The sequence below is a fragment of the Notolepis coatsorum genome (assembly GCF_963971535.1).
Source record: "Notolepis coatsorum genome assembly, chromosome: 2".
In the NCBI taxonomy this organism is placed as follows: domain Eukaryota; kingdom Metazoa; phylum Chordata; class Actinopteri; order Aulopiformes; family Paralepididae; genus Notolepis; species Notolepis coatsorum.
The window spans coordinates 78,824,966-78,847,383 of NC_140166.1; the positions used below are offsets into that span (position 1 = coordinate 78,824,966).

General features: G+C 44.8%; 1 protein-coding gene across 1 annotated transcript in view; it reads left to right on the top strand.

The window, feature by feature from the left end:
• mybpc3 (myosin binding protein C3) overlaps window positions 1–20,989 on the top strand; it is a gene marked incomplete at its 5' end in the record, with an annotated part of 145,178 nt that extends 124,189 nt beyond the window's left edge. The window contains 4 exons of the mRNA XM_084308237.1: window positions 11,224–11,383; window positions 15,755–15,891; window positions 16,967–17,153; window positions 20,680–20,989. Coding sequence (XP_084164363.1) covers window positions 11,224–11,383; window positions 15,755–15,891; window positions 16,967–17,153; window positions 20,680–20,732 — 537 coding nt within the window. The 3' untranslated portion in view covers window positions 20,733–20,989. The remainder of the gene's footprint in view (window positions 1–11,223; window positions 11,384–15,754; window positions 15,892–16,966; window positions 17,154–20,679) is intronic.
• Between the last annotated feature and the right edge of the window lie 1,429 nt (window positions 20,990–22,418).

Genomic DNA, 22,418 nt, shown 5'->3' on the forward strand with positions numbered 1-22,418 from the left:
GGTCGTATACTTGGATTACATTGTAATCTGTTACAAGTACGATTGTAATGCGTTAACATTATAGACACAGGCTTCATAGAAAGAGTTACTAAAATGTGTAATGTAATAATATAATACTTTTATTAATCCCCTCAGGGAAATGCATCCTCTGCATTTGACCCATCCTAACTATTTAGGAGCAGTTCCACACAGTGCAGGGGCTGATTCCAGTTGTAATGCCAAAGTACCTCGGTCAAGGACACTGGCAGGATATACCTAGCATGCATGTCTTTTTATGGTGTGTGTGTGCGCGTGTGTGTGTGTGTGTGTGTGTGTGTGTGTGTGTGTGTGTGTGTGTGTGTGTGTGTGTGTGTGTGTGTGTGTGTGTGTGTGTGTGTGTGTGTGTGTGTGTGTGTGTGGGTGGGTGGGTGGGTGGGTGGGTGGTGGGGGGAGTACCCGGAAGAATCCTAAGCAAACACAGGGAGAGAACATAATAAACTCCACACAGAAAGGCCCCCTGCTGGGGTTTGAACACCAGGACCTTCTTGCTGTGAGGCAACAGCGCTAACCACTGCTCCACCGTGCCCCTCTCTCGCCGATGAGACTTGAATGACACCTAGAGGTCATCCCAGAGGGAGGCAGTGACACCTAGAGGTCATCCCAGAGGGGGGGGGGGGGGCAGTGACGTCCGCTGGTTAACAGCTGATAGTGTTGATAGGCCCTACCTACCTCTGGGTCCAGCAACTGTACCGCTGCCAAAGCCCAAGGTAGTCCATAATTGACCCGTGTATGTACACTATGCGAGCGGAGGAATGTGACATGGCCACGGAGGGATATTTTAGCGTCCCCCGTGACACATAGTCACTCGCCGCTGGACACCGCGCCACCTTCGCCGGCCAAGCATGCATTATGGGTTTGTCATAGCTCCAGACCCCTACCTCGAGGCACGGCCTAATCTTAGTTTCCCAGCCGAGACCCGGGGCTGGGGCTGTGGTGCGTGACGTAGGGGCCATTGTTCCTCCTGGGCTGCTGACATTAATGGGACCCTGTTCGGGTTTCACCGGAGTCGTTAATGCGCTAGATCCAATTAATTTCTCCTCTGTCTCACTATGGCAAAGCTCCGGGGTGTGGGATTATCATGTACAGAGAACAATATATCTCTGTTAGATGTCATGGATGCCCCTGTCGCTAAATATAAAAGTGCTGGGCCCCTGTGCTTACCGGGTGCAGTGTGCATTCTGTCCATCCACAGCACAGTTACTGGTGCTGCGACTGTGCTTTGTCCTTGTGCCTAACTAACCAGCACAATATGATATCCTAAGATATCTCATGAATCAAATCAAATGTATTTGTACGGCCTGACAACACACGTTAATGTCCCCATGGGCTGGTCTTATTTAAACAAGTCAAGAAGAAACATCACAATAAATCAAGAACAAAACAAAAAAACTCCATGAAATCCAAAATAAAATGTAAAATAAATGAATGCAACACTCCCAGACATGACACCCCATGCAGAGGTAAGGAAAAACTCACAAAAAAACCCTAGCAATAGGAAAAAAGCACCACAGGCGATGTGGAGGGGAGAAACCTTAGAAGGGCCGTTCAAGGGTGGGATCTCATCAATCACACATTTTGATCAATTTGATTTAGAAGAATGATATATTTTGATTATATTACTTAAAGGGATATTTAACTTGTCAAAAGGCAGCAGTCTTACCTCTATCTAAAGTCATAAGTGTTATGAACTAGAGCTGTCTAGGGGTATGTAGTTTTACCCATCCAAGCTCTAGCCCTAACATTAAGTGTAGTATTGAGGAAAAGATGAGGAAAAAGAAGACTGATAATAGTAGGGTTAGCTTACCACAGTTGCACCCAAGGTGGGGCGGGCACTTGTCCGGGTCCTCCGGGACCACCTGGGCGACGCGGCGCAACGTTTTTTTATATAGTTGGCTGGTCCCGTGACAAAACAAATACTGTTTTTCTAAACTAGTCCGTGGGTGTAGTCCATGCGCCAATACTCCTGCGCTCCACTTCCTCGTTCCACTGTGCATCTGTCCTGGGAACACCAGTTACTGGGAATTAGTGTTGCCAGAGTTTGGCTATGAGGCGACAATAATATGTTCATGAGACATGGTTTCTCCCTTCAGCCTTTAATCGGCGTGGTTTATTATTTACAATTGCACACAGCAGCACATGAGTTCTCCTCTCCGTGAGAGGCAGGTGGGAAGAGATAGAGGGGGAGGAGACATCTCCTTAAATACCCTCTACCTGGCGGTAGCATTAGCGGCTCTGCCTATAGCGCCCTCTAGTGGAAACAGTTATGCATAGTTAGACAGTTACTAGCAATCATATATAATCTCTAACTTTAACACTCCCACTTAGGGTTGTCTAGTACACTGTACAACTTCTCCAAAAACAATTTTCAAAGAAAATAATACAGTTCAGAATCATCAAAAAGAATATGGCAGTCAATACTACATAACAGGCAATATTTACACACCAAACATGACCTCTGCAAATCTTTTCAATTTCAGTTTAGAAGCAGGTTTCGTCATAGCGTCTGCTACCATGTCGTCTGTTGGACAATAAATCAGTGTCATTCTTTCTTCTCTGATGACAGATCTGATGAAATGATATTTTATATCGACATGTTAACATCTCTGTCGGCACACAGGGTTTCTAGCAATCGCAATGGTTCCCTGGTTGTCCTCATAAACAACAGTCTTCTTATATACATAGGTATCCATTCCTTCGAGCAGTTGTTCTAGATAAATACATTCCTGAGCCATGTATTCGGCTTCACAAGTTGATAGTGCCACTGTGGGCTGCTTCTTTGTTTTCCATGAAACCAGTGAGCTGTTTGTGTTCAAACTCACACAATATCCTGTGGTACTTCTACTATCTGTGGTGTCAGCTGCCCAATCTGCATCACTGTAGGCTTTAAGCCCTAAGCCCTCGCTGCTCTTTCTGAAACACAGCTGTTTATCTGCTGTACCTTTGAGATAACTAAAAAACATGTTTTGCTGTAATCCAGTGCTCCTCTGTGGGGTCAGCAAAATGCTGTGACAATTTACTCACTACAAAACATAGGTCAGGGCGAGTACATGTTGTCAAATAAATGAGGCTACCCACAGCTTCCCTGTAAATTTTTACATCTGTCAGTTTCTGAGCATCCTCCTGGTAGTCTAGTTTTTGATCACATGGTGTTTCCCTTGTTCTACATTCTTGAATGTCAAAACGTTTCAGGATCTTTTCCACATATCTCTTCTGGGATATTTTTACACAATTGGCAGTTCAAAGTCCATGCCTAGAAAATGTTTCAACCTTCCAAGGTCTTTCATTTTGAATCTGGTGGAGAGCATACCTTTCACCTGTTCTAGGTTTTTAGTGTTGTCTGCTGCGATGATCAAATCATCTACCCAAATGACGATTATCACTTTTCCTGACTCTTTTGACTCCCTTGAGTAAACACAGGGGTCTACTGGGTTCTGTAGGAAGTGATCTTCAATGAGACATGTATGAAGCATCTCGTTCCAATTTCGCCCAGACTGTTTCAGGCTGTAAATGGATTTTTATAGCTTACATACTAGCTTCTCTCCTTTCTTTTCGTAACCTTCAGGTTGTTCCATATATCTCCCTATCTATGGGTGGGTGCAGATAGGCTGTCTTCACATCCATCTGATGTAAAATCAAATTGTCCTCAGCTGCTTTCTGCATCACTACCCTTACACTGGTCAGATTGGCTGTGGGGGAGAATGTTTCACCGTAGTCTATCCCCTCCCTCTGACTGTAACCTTTAGCTACAAATCTCGCTTTGTACTTGTCGTGGCCTTCAATACCCTCCTTGATTGAGTACACCCATTTCCCTCCCACTGTCTGTCTGCCCTCTGGTAACTTGGTTAGAGTAAAGGTGTGGTTGTCCTCTAGGGACCTTGTCTCCTCATCCATTGCTCTCTCCCATTTACTTGATTCAGGGGACACTATGGCCTCTTTAAAGGTCTGAGGTACACCACTGACTACTCTGTAACAGTAATCAATGCTGGTAAGTGTACTGTCATCCTCGTCACTTCCTCTCCGGGCATAGTCTGTCAGATACTTTGAGGGTTTGTGTTCCCTTGGGGGATACCTCCCACTGCTTGGGGCACGTGACGTCACCCTCGGGTGCTCCTCGTCATCGTCCTCTGGGGGTTGCTGACTGTCTGTCTGCATGACCGTGCTAAGTACACTAGGCTGAGGTGTCTCTGTTTCTTCACACCTTACTCTGGAGTCCAGCTCTGGCTCCTCTGTCTGTGGCTCCGTTCTGGTGTGGGGAATATGGACATGATGTCTTGTGTCTTATCTTGTTCCTTCTCAACAGTGATTGGAACTCTCTATTTGTGAACTCGGTTCCATTGTCGGACCTCAAGCATCTTATGTTACCATAAGGGGCTACATCTGCCAGGAATTTCTCCGTGGCCTGGAGTGTGTCACTCTTTGCTTTGAGAAAGTAAACAAACACTGCCCCTGTACACACATCTGTAAAAGACTGTACATATCTAAAGCCTCCTATGGACTAGTTTCTTACTGGACCGGCTAGATCTGTGTTAACTAGCGCAATTCTCTGCCAGGTCTATGCTTTTCACCTTCAATGTGCATGCCTTCTGTCACTGCTTGCAGTTTCAGTAAATCCTCGTAATTACAATGACCCATAATCTCATGCCATGTCTGAATATCTGACAGTCACGTTACACATATCATTATTATTACACTTGTCGTTGTCATTACACTCTGTTTGTAGATAATACATTCTCTGGTACATCTCTATGTTAAATCGCGTACCGTTAGGCTCATTGAAGAACACTTTGGCACCGTTCGCAGTAGCAGATCTTACAGAGAATAGTTCTTGTGGGAACGAGGGTACGTAGAGAGCGTTCTTTAACGTCACTGTACACCGGCGCCCTCACTGTCTATGAGGCATACCTGTGCGTCTCCTCTCTCTTGCGCCAACCCGTAGGTGCGCTTCCCGTCTGCCAGCTCCATGCTGTGTTTCTCCGGGTGGAAAGTGTTGTCAAGGTTCTTGAACCGACTCCTGTCGTTGATGACGTGGGACGACGCACCTGTGTCCACGATCAGTCCCTTCCTTTGGGCCTGCTGCAGCTGCATTGGCCTGGTGACGTACGCTGTCTGTGCCCCGAGGATGAAATTTCGAAATTTCGTAACTTGGCCTTGAACTTTCCCAGCGTCATGTCCGCTGAACCGTGTGTTACCAGGAGTGTGAACGGTTTGTACAGCTCCGGTAGTCCCCTCATCACCATCGCCATCATTAGCCCATTGCTTGGTGCTTCTCCTGCACTCTTCAATGCCGTAATGATCTGCTCAGCTCTGATGACGTATTCGGTCACAGTCTCTGCGTGCCCCTTCTTCAGTGCTGTTAGTGTTATGTAGAGGGCCACGACTCGGGGTCTTCCTTGCCCGATATAATGTTCTCTCAACACTCCCAGGCTTTCTCTGCCTTTGTCTTTAGTGTCGCGGAATATCAGCCCCAAGCTTGTGTCATCGAGCAGTGGTGCTAACTCACAGTATGCATCTGCATTACGCTTGTCATCCAAGGCTTGTGCTTCCGCCGTTAGGTCTCCCGTGGGGGCCGTCAAGATCGTCGTCTTCAGTCCCACACCGTGCATGCAGCATAACATGTGCTCTTCCCAGAGCTCATAGTCCTCTGCCTTTCCATTGAATGAGGGCCATTTGCTCCTTCCTTTTGTCGCCACGAGTTTGAAGACAGGGTTCTCCCCCTCGCCTCCGTTGGGCTCAGCAGGCTCCGTCTCCCCCGGTGCCGCCTCCCCGGGGCTCTGCGCGCTGCTCTCCGGGCGGGTCCGCTTGCACGCCAGCAGCAGCGCGTCGGTGGGGTCGGTGCCCCACTTCCTCTTGACGCGCAGGATCGTTGTGTTGGATTCCATGTTGCTCTTTTGATGGTGGGCGTAGCTTTAGTTCTTGTTGGCCTAGCGTCTAGCCACGCGGTGCTCCCGGCGCTAAACTAGCCTATACTTCAGCTAAGCTTGCTACCCTTATTATTTCACCCCTGCATGATCTGGGCCCATAACCTGTTGACATAGTCTGGCTATGGGGCGACAATAATATGTTCATGAGACATGGTTTCTCCCTTCAGCCTTTAATCGGCATGGTTTATTATTTACAATTGCACACAGCAGCACATGAGTTCTCCTCTCCGTGAGAGGCAGGTTGGAAGAGATAGAGGGGAAGGAGACATCTCCTTAAATACCCTCTACCTGGCGGTAGCATTAGCGGCTCCGCCTATAGCGCCCTCTAGTGGAAACAGTTATGCAAAGTTAGACAGTTACTAGCAATCATATATAACCTCTAACTTTAACAATTAGTTCAGTCTCCCAGTGTACACAGTGTACATTCCCATACATTTATCAACCAATGCTTAACTCATGTATATTTCTCAACAAAAAATAAAAAATATATATATAAAAAATATAGCTCACTTGCCCCCATCTAAAGATACGCACTAATGTTTCTGATATACACAACACATGCTCAGCCCCCTGACAGTGTGTCAGCCACGACATTCTCTTTGCCGCGTGATTTTTTTCCGTACCCGTAAAAGCCGTAGTTTGCGAAGACGCTCTCCGATTGGCTAGCCAGCATACAGCAAAGACCCTCTCTGATTGGTTTAGCTCCGAAGGGCTCTTCCGCCTTGTACATATATATTCTCTGCTTCGAAGTGGTTATGCTTAGAGTTTATCTTTAGAGCAGGGCGATGGACCACCAGCCCTGATTGCAAACTCTAAGCATAACCCACTTCGAAAGAGGGCCAAAGCATAACCACTTCGAAGCAGAGAATATATATGTACAAGGCGGACATTTCTATCCCAGAGCCCTTCGGAGCTAAACCAATCAGAGAGGGTCTTCGCTGTACGCGGGCTAGCCAATCGAACCTGGGTCGGCTGTGCCGCGAAGGAGCGCGTTACGTGGTTCGCAACTTGGGCGGCCCTAAACAGTGTTGTTTTAAAAGTAAAAGATATGATATGAACGCTTGAACAAGCTATAGAGGTTACAGATTACATTATGCCGTTATACAAAGCATTTTGTCCGTCAGTGTGGCTACATGAGTAGAGCTCCGGACTCATGATCGGAAGATCACCGGTTCGAGCCCCGGACAAGATGGAAAGTGGGGGCACTCTGTCCTCTGGACTAGTCAGTAACAATGCCCCTGTTATGGTGATAGGGACACTGTATAGCTGCGAGTGCTGTCCTTCGGATGAGACGCTAAACCGAGGTCCTGACTGAATTTGGTCGTTAAAGAACCCAGGACGCCTATCGCAAAGAGGGGGTTCCCCCGACGTTCCTGGCCAAATTCCCAATCAGGTCTCTGACATCAAGGCCACCTAATCATCCCTTCCCCTTAATTGGCTGATATCAATCCCTATCTCCTGAGCCGTTCAGCCATTGTGTAGTGTGATGTGTGCCTGGTGCCAGTGTATGGCAGCCATTGAGCCTACGTAGCCCAAGGTTGGGTGCTACCAGTGGTGGTGAAGGAGGCAATTTCCACCCTACATTGTGGTGAGCGCTTTGAGTGTCTAGAAAAGTGCTATATAAATGTAATGAATTATTATTAGTAGAGATGCTCGATATTGGCTTTTTTACAGATACCGATATACCGATATTGTCCAACTCTTAATTTCCGATACCGATATCAACCGATATCACATTTTAATGCCGATATCGGCCGATAATATCGGTAGGCCGAACTGTAACCGATTTGAACCTGCGATCATAGGATCCACAAGCGGCCACACTAACCAGCTGAGCTAAAGGGATCAGACCCGTTAGCAGGTGCTGGTTAACTGTGACAGACTCGTTAGTAGTTTACAGGAATAAGACTGGGTCAGAGAGTTGGCAAGACACACAAAGCTACATGAACACATCGGGCTAATGTGGCTAAGAGCTACCTACTCTTCCAAGAGCACAACAGTTTGGCACAAGGAATGCAACCAAAACACCACTCGAAAACCATTGCTACTACCACAAGCACTGGTCCAGTGACAAAGTGTTGACAGAATCTGGCTATGGGGCGACAATAATGTGGTCAAGAGGCATGGTTTCTATGGGATCATCCCTATGTTCCCCGGGTCCTATGTTCCCCGGGTTCTATGTTCCCCGCTTTGATTGATTAATAGATTGAACATTTTATAAATTTGTATTATTTTATTAATTATTAATGTCCGCCTTGTTTCGAACGGTTAAGCTTAGGCCCTCGTTCGAACTGGTTAAGGTTAGAGTTTGGAATCAGGGCTGGTGGTCTAAAATGTTCAATCTATCAATCAATCAAAGCGGGGAACATAGAACCCGGGGAACATAGGACCCGGGGAACATAGACATGCTCCCGTTTCTATCTTTAGCCTTTAAACGGCGTGGTTTATTCATTCACATGGAAATTCAGCAGCACATGAGTCCTCCTCTCCGTCAGAGGTAGGTGGGGGAGAGAGATAGAGGGGGAGGAGACATCTCTATTTATACTCGCCACCTGGTGGTATCAGGAGTGGCTCCGCCTAGAGCGCCCTCTAGTGGAAACAGTTATATATGCAGTTAGACAGTTACTAACAATCCTACATAGAACCTCTAACCTTAACACAAAGCAACCAAAACACCCCTCAAAAACCATTCCTACCACAAGCACTGGTCCAGTGACAGAGCAACCAAAACGCCACTCGAAAACCATTCCTACAGATGAAGCCATTCGTTTTTCTAACCATTTTGCCACGACGTGCGCACGGTGGGAATTAATTAAGAAACCAGGTTGCTGTTTATTATTATTATTACTTGTACTATTGCACGAGACCCCCCGCATTTCACTGTATACCTGTATGCCGTGACAAATAAAACTCTTGTATCTTGATCTTGTTGTTATATGCCCGCCAGGAGGCGCGAAGTCAACAACGGCCCGACAGGCAGCTGTTAAACTTCATTCATCAAGGAGGCTCACAACTCACAAATTAATGTGGCTGAATTAAAGAATGAATAAGTAAAACGTGTCAAATCAGCAGTTCAACGTGTATATTTTCAGCATCACGTTTGTTTACCAACTATTGTAACAGTTATTAGAAAAAAAGAAAAAAAGTAGTAGAACGCGCTCACCTCACTAGACTTGACACTGGGTGCTGTAACCTCTGATATCATACATAAAAATAGGGAAACAATGTCCAGGCACGCACTCCAGGTTTTTCCAAATGTATTGGCAGCCTGTAATCATGACGTTTCGGTGTGAACACACCTTCTTCAGAATGGCTTGCAAGCCATTCTGAAGAAGGTGTGTTCACACCGAAACCTCATGATTACAGACTGCCAATACATTTGGAAAAACCTGGAGTGCGTGCCTGGACATTGTTTCCCTATTTTTATAACAGTTATTAGTAAAAATATAAGATGACAGAATCTCATTGGATTTCATGTGGCAGCAATGACAATCGGTCCAGTGATCAAACAACACAAAAGCACTCCAAACCAAAAATGCCACAACTCTCACCAAAGCAAGCTTGCGCTACAATGCATAGTAATACCACTGAGCCTTTAGCCTACTGTCCACTTCAACTAACAGGCCACCAAAGGATACCAACAAATCCCAAAATGCAACACGGGCCCAACATTTTCTTGTTTATCAAATTCAAAGTGCTAACCGTTAGTCGAACCATAATGTTAGCGTTAGCTAACCGCAGCTTACAAAACACTGCTAGCGTCAACATGCATCTCCCCACTCTAAACCTCAACACACACGAGAGACGCATTCACTAACTTCCATTTCTAGGTAGTCAACTAAGTTACATACACACACAATCATCTGTTTAAGCGATGATCGCAAATAGCCTATCCACCTGTTGGCTGTATGCCCTGTGAAAAGACTAAAGGCCTACACTTTTCCGGAGCTGAATGCAACCGAGTGTACCTTCTATTTTTTCAGACAAAATGCTTGAATGTAAGCTCACTAGGTAATCACTAAACAGCTTTTCTCACACATTACTAGACTTTATCCCAAGATTTATCCCAGATGAGCCCCAAAAAATTGCGTCCTCCATGCATCAAGACTCCCACACTCCACTTCCATGTTCCACTGTGTGTCACAATCTTCTCACCCCCTCTGGAAACACCAGCTGAACTTTACTGGGAATTAGTTCCGGCTCCGAGCCTACACATTCCTCCCAAGTGTCAGGCTCCTAATTCACTTCCATTCATGAGGACCAAGTCCTCATAAAACATCTGAATTATAAAAGAAAACTATAAAAAATCACAGCAATATTATTCTGTGTAATATATTTTTCTGACTGTGGCAGCCTGTGTCCAACAATTTGGTGAAGGATTTATAGGTAAATGTTATAGGTTAGTCACTGCCATCAATGTGTAAAATTATGACAAATTATATTAGTTAGTAATTAGTCCTGTGATTTTAAAGTGTGTACATTCACCATTTTCCGATTTACTGTATGATTTACATTGCAATCCCAATCCCACTTGCTCCGTATTGAAGCAGGTGCACTGCACTTCAGGGAGAGAGGCTGGTCTGTTGTGCTGGCTCTCTGTATATTTGCAAAAATTAACCAAAACATGGTAACGAATTGTATGTTATGTGCACAAATTAATCAAAATGTTGAGTGAATTGTATAATTTGTGCACTCAAGTGAGCTAAAACGTTGGAACAAATTGTATCTTGTGCGCATAACATTAATCAGAACGTGGGAATGCACGTGAACACTATAGCATTTTGAGCAGTCAATGTAGTAAAACGTGGCTTCTCTCTATGGCCACTCTGGGGCTTCGTACATATAAACATAACACTGCCTTGCTAGCACAATCTTGTTAAATTGTTAAGAGATTAGCTGGAAAGAATGCATTACTAGATTCATCATCTTCAACCTCTCTTGGAGCATTGCCTGGTTATTGAACTAGGTTACAATGGCCAAAATAGCGAACTTCTGTGGTGTGGTAGTGAAAGGGTTAACCATTTGTCGTGTGGCAGTGAAAGGGTTAACCTTCTGTATTGTCGCAGTGAAAGGGTTAACCCTTTGGTAGTGTGGCGGTGAAAGGGTTAACCTTATGTATTGTCGCCGTGAAAGGGTTAACCCTTTGGTAGGGTGGCAGTGATAGGGTTAAACGAAGTGCTCCAGATCCTCTGCTTTTCCTCGACGCGCCGCGAACTTAAGTAAGTCAACTCACTGAAACCGACTTGTGCTCTCTCGCGTGCAGGAGTGGTACACGGTCTACGAGCAGTACAGGAGAACCAACTGCGTGGTGTCCGACCTCATCATGGGGAACGAGTACGTCTTCCGGGCCTTCTCCATCAACCAGGTGGGCCTCAGCGACGACCCCTGCGACACGGCGGACAGCGCCACCATCGTGAAAACAGGTGGGAACACACTTCCTTGTCGTTTACATGTATCCCCCGCCTTCCCCCCCCCCCTCCCTACTTCCCATTTCCCCCACGTGGAATGCACCCGATTGGATATTTAATGACATGCTGGGTGCTCTAGTGCGCCATCTAGTGGCTGAGTGTCATCTGTAGCACCTTTAAGGTTCAGGGGGGCCCGTTTCAAGGGCAAATGTGTGCAGAAGAATGTTAAGCGGAACGTGGACATAAACTGTTACATACCTCTCTCTCTCTCCATCTCTCTCTCGCTCTCTCCCACTCTCTCTCTCTCTCTCTCACTCACTCACTCACTCTCACACACACACACACTGGCTAAACCAGTGATTCTCAAACAGGTGTGTAAGCAAATGGGGGGAGAGAGGGGCAAAAAAAAGAGAAACTTACGCTACAGTGACATGCATTGAAACACCAGCTGAAACGGCAGGGTACGAGGTTTCTGGAGATATGAGGCGTTATATAATCCTAACCCTCACCCAGCAGCCCCACTATAGCCCTTGAAACATTATATACTTCATTTCATGTGGTTTCGTCCTGCAAAGTGAAAGCCTATAAGGTAGATACGATGGGATAAGCCTTTAGAGGAGAGGTACATGTGAGAATAAGAATCCAGGATAATAGAAATATAATAAAATAATTATGAAGTAAACACAGGGCTACTTGTCCTTGACTGGGTCTCTGAGTGAGTGAATAGGTGAAACATATGTACATATATACGATATATATACAATATATATCTGCAGCCCACCCTGGTATAAATATACAGACTAATTATCTCTGTAACTCTATCCTAAGTCTACCCTGGTATAATAGACAGAACATAACTCTGACCTCAGTCTATCCTAAGTGTACAAATATAACTATCCTAAGTCTGCTTTGGTATAAATATACAGAACATAATCTATTCTAAGTCTGCTCCAGTGGAAATGTACGTACCTCTAACTTAAGTCTACCCCGGTACAAATACAGTATACAACTCTATCCTAGATCTACTCCTGGTACAATATGCAATGCATATAACTAAGTATATAACTAACCTATCCTGTGCAAATATACAGTCCATACTAAGTCTGCCCCAGTATAAATAAACAGAACATAACTAGTCTCAGCCTACCAATGAAAATATGAATGTATGAATGAATGAATATATGAGTCCATGTGCAAAGTGTGCCAGAGTGCATGCAGGACATCTATGCCAATGATGCTGTGCCTTTTCAAGTGTTATCGTCGCATGCCAGCTATCCACGTTGGCACAGTCCCCATTTCCTTTGTCAATCCAGGGCGCATTTCCTTTGTCAATCTGCCTTGAGCCTGTCTCAATTGAAACAGGTGACATAATACGGGTGACATAAAACAGCAGTATTCCTATGGCCAGGAGACTGGCGGTTTTGCGTGGATACACTCGGAGCGTGCGCCCCCCCCAGCTGTTGCTGGAGCTCCAGGAGAAAGTCAGCTCGTCACAGGGGACAGTGCGCACTCCCCCTTTTCCCCCTCAAGCGTCAAGCTAGGGATGTGCTGCTGGCCCCCTCGCAGCCAACAGTGGGGGAGGACTCTGGGATGCCTGGTACCTGAAGAGGAGAGATGGGGAAGAGAGGGGGGAGAGAGGGGGGAAAGAGAGGGGCCTCTCTCTGGTACCTGAAGAGGAGAGATGGGGGAGAGAGGGGGGAAAGAGAGGGGCTTCTCTCTGGTACCTGAAGAGGAGAGAGGGGGGAGAGAGGGGGGAAAGAGGGGGGCTTCTCTCTGGTACCTGAAGAGGAGAGATGGGGGAGAGATGGGGGAGAGAGGGGGGAAAGAGAGGGGCTTCTCTCTGGTACCTGAAGAGGAGAGAGGGGGGAAAGAGGGGGGCCTCTCTCTGGTACCTGAAGAGGAGAGATGGGGAAGAGAGGGGGGAGAGAGGGGGGAAAGAGGGGGGCCTCTCTCTGGTACCTGAAGAGGAGAGATGGGGGAGAGATGGGGGAGAGAGGGGGGAAAGAGGGGGGCCTCTCTCTGGTACCTGAAGAGGAGAGATGGGGGAGAGAGGGGGGAAAGAGAGGGGCCTCTCATGTCCCAGAGGGAAGTGATAATCCAGTATTCCAAGGCCGATTGGGATGGACTAGAAAACATTCTCCCCTGAGCTCTTCTGGTGAAGGTGATCGAGCTCCTGGGAAGAACATGGAGGAGAGAGAGAGCCTGGAGGAGAGAGAGAACCTGGAGGAGGGAGAGAACCTGGAGGAGAGAGAGAACCTGGAGGAGAGAGAGAACCTGGAGGAGAGAGAGAACCTGGAGGAGGGAGAGAACCTGGAGGAGGGAGAGAACCTGGAGGAGAGAGAACCTGGAGGAGGGAGAGAACCTGGAGGAGAGAGAGAACCTGGAGGAGAGAGAGAACCTGGAGGAGAGAGAGAACCTGGAGGAGAGAGAGAACCTGGAGGAGAGAAAAAACCTGGAGGAGGGGGCTAAAGGGGCCTAACCCTAACCCTAACTCGAGTGCACCCTTGACATTTGATTGGTAGGGATATGCAGGGGGTCGGTGTCCTGTAAGGATCTGCATAATGGCCTCTCTTGGTTTCAGCCCTCCTCCGGAAACACGCTAACTACAATTCATTATTAATTTCAATAACTCATTCTCAATACAAAGATTGCCAAACATGTTATAAAAAAATTCATAATAACCATAGCCATGAAGTGCTTTGAGAAGCTAGTAAAGGGCTACATCTGCTCCTCCCTCCCCATCAACATGGACCCCCTGCAATTTGCATACCGCCCCAACAGGTCCACGGAGGACGCCATAGCCCATGTGCTGCACACAGCAGCATCACACCTGGACAAGAGGCAGGGGAACTATGTGAGAATGCTATTCATCGACTACAGCTCGGCATTCAATACCATAGTCCCCTCCATACTCATAGCCAAGCTCAGGGACCTGGGCTTGAACTATGACCTCTGCCAGTGGGTCTTGGACTTCCTGACGGGCAGACCCCAGGTGGTGAGAGCAGGCAACTGCACCTCCTCATCCATCACCCTCAACATAGGGGCCCCCCAGGGCTGTGTTCTGAGTCCCCTCCGCTACTCCCTGTACACACACGACTGTGTGGCTCATCAGCGGAGTAGCAATACAATCATCAAATTTGCTGACGACACAGTGGTGGTGGGCCTGATCTCTGCCAACGACGAGAGGGCCTACCTGGAAGAGGTCAAGGTCCTGGCGGGATGGTGCCAGGAAAACAGCCTCTCCCTGAACGTCAGCAAAACAAAGGAGATGATTGTGGACTTCAGGAGGTCAGGGGTCAAGGACTACAGCCCCCTCAGCATCGACGGGGCACCGGTTGAGAGAGTCAACAGCTTTAAGTACCTCGGAGCCTACATATCCGAGGACTTGACATGGACCACACACATTGACAGTGTTGTGAAGAAGGCACGACAACGCCTCTACTTCCTCAGGCGCCTAAGGAAGTTCCAAGTCAGTCAGAAGATCCTTAAGAACTTCTACTCATGTACAATAGAGAGCATCCTGACTGGCAACATCACCTCCTGGTTTGGGAATAGCACTGCACAAGACCGAAGCAGACTACAAAGAGTGACACGTTCAGCCGAACGCACAATTGGAGGGGGGCTCCCCACCCTCCAGAACATTTACAACAAGCGTTGCAGGGGCAAGGCTAAGAGAATCATTAAAGACTCCAGTCACCCGAACAACTGCCTCTTTGAACTGCTGCGGTCAGGCAAGCGATACCGGAGTCTCAAGGCGAGCACAGAAAGACTCAGAAGAAGCTTCTATCCCCAGGCCATCAGGCTGCTAAACGAACAATGAACACTACACAACAACAACCATCAAACGCACATAGCACACACATCCACAGGCACACACTCACTTTAAACAAACACACTGTAGCACCCACTCCACACACTTTATAGCACACACTCACTTTAAACAAACACACTGTAGCACCCACTACCCACACTTTATATTTATTGATGAAGGATTGCACTACAACTCGTACACCTTACTGTAAATTGTACCTAAATTGTACCTCATCCCATTTCTGCTTTGCACTATATAGTACTGTACATTAGTACACTGCATAGTATTGTATATTATATGGTAACTCAGTTACGTCTATTCTGCATCGAACATTGTACATATGTCTATACTGAACACTGTGACCTCATTTTCTACTTCTAAATTACATGCTATACTATGTTATTTGATACTATCTTGTCTAGCACAGTCTCTGGAGCGTAACAGTAAGAAGCATTTTGTATGAAAGTATTCTGTACTTCTGTATGACAACTATTAAAGAAACTTGAAACTAATAATGCAATAAATTTTTTTTTTTAAAGACAAAGTTTTAAAAAGTTAACTGATTTGGTCTTCAGGTTCTTCGTACAAGGCGCCGTCCTACAAGGAGCACGACTTCTCAGAGGCGGCCAAGTTCACCCACCCGCTAGTGAGTCGGTCCGTCATAGCGGGATACAACGCCACGCTCAGCTGTGCGGTCAGAGGCATTCCCAAGGTAAGCCGTGACTGAGGCTGGAGATCACCTCTCTGTGGCGAAAGCGCTTGTTTTTATTTTAGACACCAAACAACAAGCACCTCCTCATAGGCTGGCAATGTCACTCACTCAGGCAGGCAGTCACTCACTCACTCGCCACTCTGCCCCTAGTGCCCCTAGCAAATAGGGAGGTGTAGTGGTTACTTCCTGGTCTATAGGGAGGTGTAGTGGTTACTTCCTGGTCTATAGGGAGGTGTAGTGGTTACTTCCTGGTCTATAGGGAGGTGTAGTGGTTACTTCCTGGTCTATAGGGAGGTGTAGTGGTTACTTCCTGGTCTATAGGGAGGTGTAGTGGTTACTTCCTGGTCTATAGGGAGGTGTAGTGGTTACGTCATTGCTGTTTCCGGCCGGTCCACCTCGAAAAATTGCAACGTATATAGTGCCCATTTCTAAATCTAAAACAAATAAAGCATGAACATTTGCATGGTGTACCTTTCTGTGCATATTCATCCACAATCTATAGCTCAACATGAAAATATTTGCAATTAATCGTAAAAAAGAAATCGAAAAGAAATTTTTTTATTTCAACCCAAAATGCTAATGTTAGTGATAGAAGGGAAAAAATGTTGTGCAAAAATGGAAAGCTTTCCAATGTTCATGAGGCAGAATTGTTACAATAGCCGGTAATCCATTTTCCCAATGATAAATCCCTATACGCGGTCCAAAGTGACGTCAGACTACACCTCCCTATAGACAAAAATATATTAAACAGGATGGTTGTGAGGGTAGGAGTGGTGGTACTCCTCTTCCTCTTCCTCATCATCTTAATCATCATCATCATCATCATCATCATCATACTTTTACATTTTGTCATTTAGCTAAAGGCTTTGATCCAAAGCGACTTACAAGTGCTGTACGACAAGTCAGCAGGAAGGGTACAACTCTCACTATCTACCACATCAGAACAATGATTATCACTGAGTATTGATGACGGAAGTGTAATCATTCAATAGTATGAAATTGTCAACTTGAATGTTATAGCATCAAAATAATCAACCTCTCTCCCCGAAACCAATCATCTCCCAAATCCGATCAGCCCAAAGTGACCTGGTTCAAAAACAAGATGGACATCTCCAACGAGGCCAAGTACCGCATGTTCAGCAGGCAAGGCGTCCTGACGCTGGAGATCCGTAAGCCCTGTACGTTTGACGGAGGACTGTACATCTGCAAAGCAATCAACGCCAGCGGGGAGGACGTTGTGGAGTGTAAGCTGGAGGTTCGCCGTAAGTATGGCCACAGACACGCACACACAGACACACACACACACTTGCTTCACACACTTGTAATTGAGGAGTGAGACACACACTAAATCGGTAACTCATAATCCAGCGAAGGAATCGATCACCATGCATTACGTTGCCATTGTATAACATGTCCACGTTGTCTTGTTTTACAGGAAAACCATTGTGTCTCTCAAATATGAAGTCGTATATGAATGATGAGAAAGCGTCATGATATATGGACGACGTGAAAACGTCATGATATATGAATGATGTGAAAACGTCATGATATATGAATGATGTGAAAACGTCATGATATATGAATGATGTGAAAACGGCATGATATATGAATGATGTGAAAACGTCATCATTATATATGGACGACGTGAAAACGTCATGATATATGGACGACTAGAAAGCGTCATGATATGAACGATGTGAAAACGTCATTATATATGGACGACGTGAAAACGTCATGATATATGAACAACGTGAAAACGTCATGATATATGAACAACGTGAAAACGTCATGATATATGAATGATGTGAAAACGTCACGATATATGAACGACGTGAAAACATCATGATATATGAACGACGTGAAAACATCATGATATATGAACAACGTGAAAACATCATGATATATGAACGACGTGAAAACATCATGATATATGAATGACGTGAAAACGTCAAGATATATGAACGACATGAAAACGTCATGATATATGAACGACGTGAAAACGTCATGATATATGAACGACGTGAAAACATCATGATATATGAACGACGTGAAAACATCATGATATATGAACGATGTGAAAACCTCATGATATATGAGCAATGTGAAAACGTCATGATATATGAACGATGTGAAAACCTCATGATATATGAGCGATGTGAAAACGTCATGATATATGAACGATGTGAAAACCTCATGATATATGAACGACGTGAAAACGTCATGATATATGAACGATGTGAAAACCTCATGATATATGAACGACGTGAAAACGTCATGATGTATGAACGATGTGAAAACATCATGATATATGAACGCTCTCCAGCTTATATTGGGACGCAGTGTGTTTTCCGCACGTCGGTTTGACAGACCTTGAAATGGAGCGCCGCATACGACATCGCATTTCCTAAGGTTCTGAATGGATGCAGATTCCATCTGCCCTTAATAATGAGTGTGTCTCCGTCCTTCTGTAACCTCCACCCATCATCACGCTCTGTCTTGTTTCTGTCACGCTTATCTGCTTCTCACCCTTCTCAGCCCCTCTACCTGAAGCAGGTAAGATCCACCCCCCCCCTTACCCGCCTCGCTGAACAACCATGGTTGACTTTGATGAATCCTTAGAGTAGATCCATCAAACCATCCACGCTTAGAGCGAACCCGCTCTGCCCATTAACAGCTGTGTTTTGTCCCCTGACCATCTCATTCTATAACAAGGAACCCTTTAACTAGTAACGATTGATGAATGAAGATGTGTTCATTCATTGTATGTGACTTTATTCACTTGACCCTTTCAGATGTAAGTGTGGATTTCCTGTCTGTTGTTTGCATCAACTATAGTCTGTTTCCTAGCAACATATCAAACATTCCACTGAAACATCTATAGAGTTTCCAGTTGACAACAAAAACAAAGTTTCTAGAGCAGACTATATTTGATTTCCTGTCAGCTATTGCAAACGCTGCTAAACTGAGTCCTGGTCCTGGTCCCATAGAAATGTATGGGACCTTTTAAAATCCTCAAAATATATCCTACAAATTATTTTCTCTTATTTCAGAAGCAAAACATGTGTCCAATCATAGCCAAACACTGTTCTTCCGCTCTGCCAGTGGACGTCTGAGTAATAATGACAACATAACAGCACAGCCAAAGAGCACACCTGACATTGCATTGATTGGATCATCTGTCAAACATTAAATAAAAACATTTGATAAACAAGTCTCGCCTCATGCCATGTCAGATGCAGGTGTTGCCTGGGAGAACGAGTGCTAGCATAGCCTTCTCCAGAAGGGTGCTGTGTTTTTTCAGGTCACACACTCCTCCATGAGACACGAGAAACCCTGTGACACACTTCAATTCACCTCGAAGGCCTGTTAATCTGTTCTCCAGAGAGAGACAAGAAGATAGATGCCAGTTTCCCCTCTGTGTGTTCAGTAGAAAGCTATCTGGCTGCACGTTAGCCTAGCTTAGCACAATGAATGGAAGCGGACAGTGCCGGTTAGCCTTCGGGAGAGGTGTTAGTTGGACAATGCCTAGGCTAACCGGCACTGTCCGCTTCCATTCATTGTGCTAAGCTAGGCTAACGTGCAGCCGTTTCTACTGTACGCACAGCGAGGAAACTGGTATCTATCTTCTTGTCTCTCTCTGGAGAAGACGGTAAGCTAATTTCCCAAAATGTTGGTGTGTTCCTTTAATAGGACTTAATATTACAGTATATTCCCTTCTCCCTTACATCAATCTTTGTACTTATTTTGCATATAATACTGTTGGCAACAGTTAGAGGACTAAAGGCTCAATCTGTAATTTATTTACCATATAAATGCGAGTGGTATGCACAAACACTCTTCAAGAGTTTGACTTGAAGATGGGATTTAAGTGTTTTCTAATTTCCAGCTCAACATACTGACACATCTTTAGCCAATGTTTAAAAAAAAGTACAAAATGTAAACAAAACTTTAACACCATAAAAATGCATGAACTCGGGTTCAATTGACACATCTATACTTGCATCAAGAGCTCACTCAATCAACAAAAGATCTCTCCGATCCCATGGTTTGGTTTCAGTTTTGTTTACATTTGGATTACAGATTGCAACTTTCAAATTTGAACGTGTTTGTGATTTAAAATCACAGTTTTTCTTTACCGCAGGGGTAAGTAATAATTAAATATGTGACATTGTTGAAGGTAATTAAGCTACAATTTGTAAGATTTTTGATCACTTGAAATGAGGACCATGAAGACACAACCAGAGGCAATTTCACTCCCATTCTACGAGCGAGTAGAGGCAAAAATATGTACCAAATCCACGACCAAATGAATTAAATAAATGCGGCTAAACTATGAATTGGGTATCACTATAAAACAAAAATTAAGCTTGTCTGAACATTTATGAGTCATGCAGTGATATAGTTATCGGAAAGGTAAACTGATTAATGTAATTTCTGAATAAGGAAACCGTACCTTTATGGCTGCGGCTATTGTAACAATGACGTAACCACTACATTTCCCTATAAGGGGGAAGTCTCTCAGTGAATGCGAGAATGGAATATCTCCCCACTGCTGCTACACTGATCAAGGTTGTGTGTCCAGCCATGTGTTGGAGCACAATTTAAAAAAAATAATAAAATCATACATATTGTAGCTTTAAGTTAGTTCATTTCAAGTCATGAATTCAGAAGTATGCCAAAAACAATAATGTGTAGATATTTGTATTAGTCAGCCACAGATGGATTACTATTAGATGGAGTTAACAGCATAGTACTGCTATATTATGACATTCACTACCTGGCTTGCAGCTCAAATCGTCAAAGAGGATAAGAAGCGATTGGAGGCGGACCGGGACGATTGAAGCGACGAAAGACCTCTGGACGATCTCCCTGACGACGGGACGAGTGCCTTCACCTCACCGGGGCTTCCTAGCCGAGGGACCTTCGACTGCGTTGAGCCACAAGAAAATTGTGTTGAGCCAAGAGAAAATTACTTTGCTTCCATTCACACATGGCGTTGAACCCGCAAACTTTCTGTTTGTTAGCTACAGCACTGTTGTGAAATCATCTCACATTAATACCCCCCACTTTGTTCTATTGTATGTGTATGTGTAGAACGTTGGGCTGTTTGTTTGACTCTTGACACCCATACATTGTTTTGCTGATTTGTTGATGATTTGTGGAAATAAGGATGTCTGTCTAACTTATAAAAATTTGGAAATAAATGCAAATGACTACAACAAATGAGAAGAGACTGCTTTTGAATTACATTTTGAAAGTCATCATGTTGTAAAATGTAAAAAGAAATACCAGTCAATCTAGATTTGTACTGAGTGAATGCATTATATATATTTAATTTTATTTAAAGATGCACTAAGATTTATTTTATTAATTTTTATCTTGAATGAGGATCTTATAGATTCAACCACATGCAATTGTGAGTAATATATTGGTCTGCACGGTCCTCAGTTAATCTGGTTAAATCATTTAGTGGTCTGCACAGTCCTCAGTTAATCTGATTAAGTAATATAGTGCAGGGGTTCCCAAACTTTTCAGGCCGCGACCCAAAAATAACGGTGTCAGAGAGCCGCGACCCCCACTATTATAGGAGGTAAAAAGATTTAAAATAAAAATAAAAATTACACTATAAATATTTTTAAATAAATGGAAATGTATGGTTAAAAATGCACACGTTCAAACGCACACACACTAATAAGCATTGGAGGCTTTTAACCAGGGCCGGACTGGGGAAATCATTCAGGCCAGGAAATATAGTGCAAAATATAGCCCCAGTCAGCGTGATTACCAAACCAAGCCGCATTTCTCTGAGACGCTCTCTGATTGGCACTGACTGACGCTCTCTGATTGGCCACTGACGCGTTTGCCCAATCCGTGACGAGCTGTGTCTTTGCCCATTTCCACGTCAAACAGCCTGCAAACTACCTGGCATTCTATCGCCATGCTCTAAGACAAACTCTAACCTTAACCAACTACGAAAGAGTGCCTAAGCTTAACCAGTGTAGAAACAGGCGTCGGCCAATCAGAGAGCGTCTCCGAGAAATGCGGCTTGGTTTGGTAATCACGCCCCCAGTCAGGCCACTTTTTAAGCAGGGGGTCTGGGGGTCCCCCATCAGGACATTTCTTGTTACAAAGACTTCATTTCCTGCATTCTGGTGCAGGCATTTTTTTTTACCCTTTAAATGCCAGTGTTTGTGATGGCATCACAAATTATTGTTAAAAAACAGGCTAGCATATGTATGATTAGCAACAACACTGATTTTGATGGATTTTCAGTTTTTTTGTAATGTCAGATTGAAAATAATACAACCTTTTATTCAACTTCAGCCCTGATCATAACACCACATATACATTTTATAATTCTAACCCTTTAAATGCCAGTGTGTGTGATGGCATATATTTGCAATATATCAAATGCAAAGTAGATTTTTCTGGGGGGGATTATTACAGGCTAGCATGTGTCAATGATTAGCAACAACAGTTTTTTGTAAGGGTCCCGCCTCCACCAATCACATGCGGCTCCTTTTGTG